Source organism: Pundamilia nyererei, unplaced genomic scaffold, assembly GCF_000239375.1.
Source record: "Pundamilia nyererei isolate P.nyererei 1_Seehausen unplaced genomic scaffold, PunNye1.0 scaffold00392, whole genome shotgun sequence".
NCBI lineage: Eukaryota > Metazoa > Chordata > Actinopteri > Cichliformes > Cichlidae > Pundamilia > Pundamilia nyererei.
The window spans coordinates 77,074-84,168 of record NW_005187793.1 but is presented as its reverse complement, the minus strand read 5'-3'; the positions used below and the strand labels follow the sequence as shown (position 1 = coordinate 84,168).

At 40.6% G+C, this 7,095-nt stretch overlaps 1 protein-coding gene across 1 annotated transcript in view; it reads right to left on the bottom strand.

Annotated features, from left to right (window-relative positions):
* Positions 1-4,625, bottom strand: part of LOC102211565 (heterogeneous nuclear ribonucleoprotein C-like) — a 40,559-nt gene extending 35,934 nt beyond the window's left edge. Inside the window, exons 1-2 of the mRNA XM_005752944.1 lie at positions 4,415-4,625; positions 45-120 (exon numbers count right to left, since the gene is read on the bottom strand). Coding sequence (XP_005753001.1) covers positions 45-120; positions 4,415-4,436 — 98 coding nt within the window. The 5' untranslated portion in view covers positions 4,437-4,625. The remainder of the gene's footprint in view (positions 1-44; positions 121-4,414) is intronic.
* Positions 4,626-7,095: the final 2,470 nt, after the last annotated feature.

Here is a 7,095-nt window from a genome sequence, read left to right as displayed (position 1 = left end):
TGTGGGCTTTGTGGGTGTGGGGAGGTGGGCGGTGTCATACTCACCCATAAGTGGTGTTGCTGGCCCTCTTACTGGCTGCCCTAGAGCGGCTTGACTTCAACTCTCCACTCATGCTCATGTCTGCATGAAAGAGCAACCAATTAACTTTGTACTGATACAGTAAAGAGCGACATACTGCAACACAACAAAGAGAGAGTACAAACACACACACACACACACAGGAACCTCCAGATGACTAAATGGCATACACATGGTCATGTTTATCCTACACTTGGGTCTTCTTTATTCTGGCAACATTTACATAACCTACAGCAGCTTGACATGATGCTGACTAAAGGGCCAGCTAAGACTGACAGAAGCCAGTATCTGTTTTCACGTCCACCTCCCTCCAGCCACTTTGAGCTAGACTGTTCACTCCATTTTTATTTCCTGTCTGCAAGGATACATTGGAAACTTGGCACAACCTCTAAAAAGCTCAACTGAGCTCTGATCTCACTCTTTCTCTCCTGCAAACACTTTTATATACATGTTTGTACTAGCCATTTAACCATAAACCATCTTGATTACAGGACACACCAGCAGCTCACTGCTCTCACTGTGCTTGCTCTCTTGTCAATTTACCAAAGGTGAGTAAAAGACAAAACAAAAACAGGCAGGAGGTAAGCAGCAAAGAGACGGGGAGAGGAGAGAAGTCCAGTCTGACATGGACAGATGGGTGGTGAATGGAGTGTGACTGGGCCAGCTGCACATACACTCGCACAGCATGATTGTCAAATGGCTGGAAGCGACAATTAATTAAGTATGGGTTTGAAAGTGTGAAAAGAAATTTAGACATACGTATGCGCCTTTACCTCCCAAAGTAGACATAGCATTTTCATGAAAAAGTGACTACATCTCCTTACACTAAAAGGACAAAAGGCCTACACATTATCTTTTAAATATAATGGCTCGGCATTGTGTGCCAGGAAAACAAAACTGAGTTTTATAATGAGTTTGCTGAGCAACAGGATGACTGTATGATTGACTGCGTGATGAAGCCATTACACAGGAAGAGAGGGGAGGATGCTGCTGAGCACAGTTGTGTCGCTCAACAGGAGCAAAACCTCAGGAGGTAATCAGAGTGCTATCAGAGTAAACAAAATCCTATATACACCACAGTTAGCTCCTCCTTTGCAGACTTCACATCTATGCCCACGCATGTATGCACGTATATATATGTGTATTATACTTTGTTTTGTTTTGGGGGTTTTCTGTTCAGAGGTATAGTTTCAAAAAACAAGGCAAACTGCGTTTTGAATTAAAGTGACTTCACATAAATGACAACTTTTTTTGGTGAGCCACACACAGATTCTGCCCTATAGTTGGCTACAGAAACATAGAGGCCCATGAAAAAGAAGTGAACTCACAGTGTTATAAAATACTCCACCCTGCTCTAACCACGGTGAACGCAAAGGAAAAAGTGATTCATGGTTGTTGTGATGCAATATGCATTTTTTCCCCTTGCAAATACCAAACAGTCTCACTTTAAGCAGCTACATTGTGCATTTATTAGAGCTATAAAAAAAATAATAACTTGTTTGAAAGACACTACTATTGTAGGCCTTTGGATAAAATCATCTGCTAAATGAATATAATGCAGACTAAAGAGTTTTGAGGACATACATATAGTATTGTGGATCATATGTCAAAATTGTAGCTTTTATCATGAAAACATGTTGCAGATTACAACCACTATGTTTCACTACTGTCATTTATTATCCATTTATACCATCCATTTTATTGGAGGGCAATCACAAGTAGACTATTATTTTAGTTTTATTTCTATTTTTGCTTCTAGTTTAGATGACAGATTTAAGAAAATATATGGTTTAAATATAAACACATAATTGAAAGATTACTACATCATCTCCGTGTGGTTAGAAACCGTACAGACAGCAATTCTGCAATACGTGCAAAATTGGATTATTTTCGACGAATACTAATATTTCAGCCATAACAAGATTGTGTAGTGATTCAGGACTCATTTACAAATCCATGACCAGCCTGAGAGATTCCAGGTGCAAACTGGCAGGGAGATATAGAACTCAAACGGCAGTATAATCTGATAGACAGTTATTTCGTAAAACTGGCTCAAAGAGCATCAGAGGACACAGCAAGGTCACATGCGATCAGCTGTAATGGGTTATAAAGCCTCAGCCTCCGCCACAGTCCATCACTATGCTTTGTATCAGCGGATGTCAGGCTGACTGCCAGAGTGCCGCTTCATACCCAGCCAAAGTTAGAGCCAGCTTAATCACACTACCTGGAAACAAAATTACATAGACTCAATGTGGAAAAGCTTTTCTTATTCTGAGTTTTCAAAGCTAGAAGGAGCCTAGATTTCCCCTGAAGATCCCAGTCAATCAGCACCCACCCTGCTCTAATGAAACCTTGGACCTGGATCAAAGTTAGGAAATAGGAATCTGTGTATTCACCTCATTGGAAAACACTGAAAGTTTCTTTAAGAGTCTGCAACACATGCATTAAGGGGAGTCTGTGCACAGCACTTACTTTATTTTCACAGATTCTTTTTTAGCAAACAGTCTGAACACACACACACACACACACACACTTGAAGTCACGGATGTGTGGGAGATTGGATAATGTGATCAGATAAAAACAGCTAAATCTGCCGTCTTCTATCATCATTTTTATTTTCATCCCAATTCTTCAATTTATCACGCGTTGGGCTGAACCGCATCCCTAAATGTTTGATGTATTTTTCAGCGTAATTTGATTCAACATCTTAATCGAGTAACTAACTTCAGAGCAGAACGCAAACGCTTGAGCTGCTGACTGACACTGAAATTTTCAGAGGCATTTAATTCAAATGGAATATTTGGTAATACCGTTCGCACACTCACTTTGCTTTTCTGAAGCGCTGCATCCTAAAAGTAAAAGAAAAGAGAGTGCGTATGGCTGAACGCTTTTGCAACAATCATTTAAACCAGGACTGCAAAGCTGATTTCAATTTAGCAGATTGGTTAAATTACAAAAGAACCTTGATAAAAGATTAAACTACAGTAAGATATTTTCTGCTCTTGTATTGTTCTTTGTCTGTCCTTAGTGCCTTTTCTTTTGATCACTGGTTATTGGCTTTACTTAAGCCTACTACTTATTCTGGACCAGAACAAATTTGTCAAGGCACAGTATACAGTACTATCAAGCAGCACAACCAGAATAGCAGAAATTAACATTTTATTAACCTAAATTTGATTTAGACTTATAGTTGATGATATCATTGTGACTGTAGGATCACATAAATCCCCCTCACTTGTCATAAAGCTTATTAATTAATTCACATCCTGGTACCCTGTATATTAAAGTGTTGACGATGTCTAGGTATAAGTGCAGCGTGTGCAGGTCTTGTCGATATGCCGAGTCTCTGCACGTTCCTGCAACCATGAACACTTAGTTTCCACTCACAGATAAAAACACGAAACTGTGTAACATAAATTATTACTTACAGCTCTAAGGAACAAATAAAAAACAGGAAATATACTGTTTGTTGGCATGGATCCATGGTAAGTTGAGAGAGACGCTAGTGTGCTAAAAACCACGTCTCAACAGTGAAGCAGAACGCAGCATTATAGTGAGGGAGACGACAACAGTGACTTGACTTTATTTTTGCACTGTGGAAGTATTCACGAGTTTAAGATGCGTTTTACTTTCACTGTGGAGTCTTTTAGTCTATACTGACCTCGTCTGAAGCCTCTGCTTCCCCACCAGACAAGTAGCTTTGAGAACAGACTGAGGTTTCCAAACTAGTGTGGAAGTTGTGAGAAGATATTGGCACTGTGCCTGCATGGTAATGTAGTCTTATTAGAAACTGTTCATGGATGCACTGTTCACTTTGCAGATGAAGAAGAAAACTCTAAAGAAATCTCAATCCATATGGAGAGATGGGTATTACAACATAATTAAGCTATAAGTCATTTCACTAGCAAAAGCCTTTGTATCCTGACTAGACCATGTGCTGACCTTGCCAATATGAGAAACACACTTGGCTTTTGCTTAAAGGTAAATTTGCCTGAAACACCTCTTAATGCATCACAGTGTTTAACATCCTCAAGTCCAGTGTCTCCTATATTACCACAGCACCTTCTGATTGGACTAATGTTTACGGACAGGGAAAAGCGAGAAAAACAGCTCTGAGGTACAAATGTAGAGAAACCGGAGCTTCAGGCTGAAGTGCACAGATGAGCACACACAAGCTGAAAAGCTTCCAGGATGAAGGGGGGAAACGGCAGTGGAGAGAAAAGGAATGAGAGGAACAATGGCAAATACTGTCTTTCAGAAACACCGTGGTGCATGCAAACATCCACTAAAACAGGCATCATCACACATACACAAGGAAACACTTCGGTATACTCACATCTTGGACTGAACAGGGTCATATCAGGGATGCAGAACAACCAGAAGACTGTTGAGTGGAAGGACTAGCCGAGGATTTCTTTCCTTCTGTTTTATAACTCTCTCGTCTTATGTCCTCACTCTCAGACTATGTGCGCGGTGTTATTTGCGTGTACGCGCGCCGGTAAGCGTGTGCTCAAAATACTGTTTGGCTGACTGCTGTGATACTACTGAGTCAGTGACAAACCAGCTAGAGAAGCACCAATGGGATGTACCAAATTTGTTATTGTGGCAGGGGCGTACGGGAGCACTGGAATGTTCCATTAGCTGGAAAACTGGAAGGAGGGTAGGATGAGTGCGCAGCTGCTTCTCCCCACAGCAACAGGAGCTTTGGCAGGAGCTTCGGGCTTACAAATTCAAACCAGGCGAAAAGGAAGCTGCTATAGTGCATGTAGTGCATGTGTGTGTTTGTGTTTGCACTTTAATGCATGTGTCAAAGAAGAGCAGAAGCCTGAAGGCACAGGTGTGTATTTGTTTCACTTCACATGTGCACTATACAGAACTGTAGTCTCTACTGTATATAATTAGCACGACTAAAAGTAATGCAATAGGGAAATCAATTTTCCACAATCCAAGGACAAAAGTGACCTATTTCCCATAGTTTCCAGTGTCATTAACATGCAGTTGTCTGCTAGGTTTCACCTCTTTTATGATTTTTCATGCTTTCAACTGTTTTTCAGGTCAATTTTGGTGCATTTTAATACAATTATCTGTCAAATAATATGCTTTGTGTTGCCATCAATTCTATTACTGGCTCACTCAAGAAGTCTGGCCTCCTGGTTTTGGCAAGTGAAATTCCATTTATTTTCCATTATTTTTCTGCTGCTTATCCAGATTCAGGCCGAGGAGACAGCAGTCTGAGTTGAGAATCCCAGACTTCCTTCACCACAGCCACCTATTCCAGCTCATCCTTCTTATCCGTAATCTCTTCATGGAGTCCTGGGTCTGCCCCAGGGCCTCCTCCCTGAAGGACATGACCAGAGTAGCTCACCTAGGAGGAGGCATCCTAGTCAGTTGCCTGTACCACCTCAACTGGCTCCTTTCGATGTGGAGGAGCAGCGGCTCTATTCCGAGTCCCTCTCAAATGACCGAGCTCCTCACTCTATCTCTAAGGGAGAACCCAGCTAGTCTTCAAAGGAAAATAAATGTAAAAAATAATAATAAAAAAGAATATGATTCACTTTGGATCTCGCCCCAGTCCATCTGTCAATCTAATGTTCTCCCTTCACTCGTGAACAATGTTGAATCAAATCCACAAAACACATGTAGACTGGTTGGACAAGTGCAGCCTTGAATATCATCGAGATTATAAGCTGGTCCAGTGTTCCAGGCAAGTGAAATTCCAGTATTTTATTGTATGCTATTAGTGTGGTGATTGGCAAATATGATATGTTTGAAGTCCATGGAGCAGCTTGCTAACCAGAGTAACTTAGCATGCCAGCCTCTTATTAAAATGTTGCCACTTTGTCTTAAAGAAAAACAAAATCATCTGTAGCTAACATGCTAATGCAGCTTCAAAACAGGGCTCCCTCAACCAATAAAATTTAATCACTGCAGTCATGCCCATCTTTTATATACAGTTTATAGTACACACACATTATGTGAGTAAACAGAAAATAAAACAGGAAACGATCATATAAGTAGTGACTTTATCTCTACACAAAACCTATACTGCACTGGAGGCAAGTTACATGTAAGACAGCTGAGAAAGTAACTGAAGATTTCATTGCAATCCTAGTAATGTCCCATTTCTCAGCATTATTTCCATCTCTGGGATCTTGATTATAATTAATACTGTATCGCAAAACACACCCAGCAGAATCCTGTTTTGCGTGGTGAAAACTGTGCATGCTGTCTAATCGCTGTTTCACTTTTGTTGCGCGGTAGTTAGAGAGCGAATACACCTGAGGGCGTTTAATCTTTCTAGCTCCCGAGGAGGGGGCTTTCATGTGGGGTTTGTTTAATTAGCTCCTTTAACTACCAACACAGAGTGAGACTGGCTGCAAGCCAAACTTTAATCTTAGGCAACTCTAAAATGATTATTAGCTCTTTTCACACTACACTTAACCCAGACAAAATTGCTTTATTAAACTGTTAACTCTTGGATAACTGTGTTGTTAAGTGACAAGGAGCTGAAACCCTATAACTTATCACTCAGTAAGGTAGAACAGCACAGTGTATCTTGTATCTTTAGACACTTTTTTATTAGCTGCCCAGTACAAAAACACATAACAGGGTGATTCTAAAAGAGCTTTTATTTGAAAACCTGAAAGGTTTAGGAAAATGGAAAGTGGAAAAGAAGAAGTAGCAAACCTAAGAAAAGGGATTTACAACAGGTGAACAGTATGAGAAAATCATGTGCCTGAAAAATAGGAAAAAAAATCCAGCAAAGACCTGACACTGGACCTGAGATGAATCTGGCCCTTCAGCTGATCTGGCTACTGTTCACTGAAGCCTCATCAGAAATGGTTTTAGTGGAAGGATGGCTGTCAATGCCGTTTCCCTTCCTTAACAATGCCATTCTTAAGGAAGGGAACAATCATCATTCCATAAAACCTGTTGGCACTGATTATGAGTGTTGGTTCAAATCCTGACATATATACATATGTAAGAGGTCAGGAGAAAGCTGGAACCGTGGGTGTC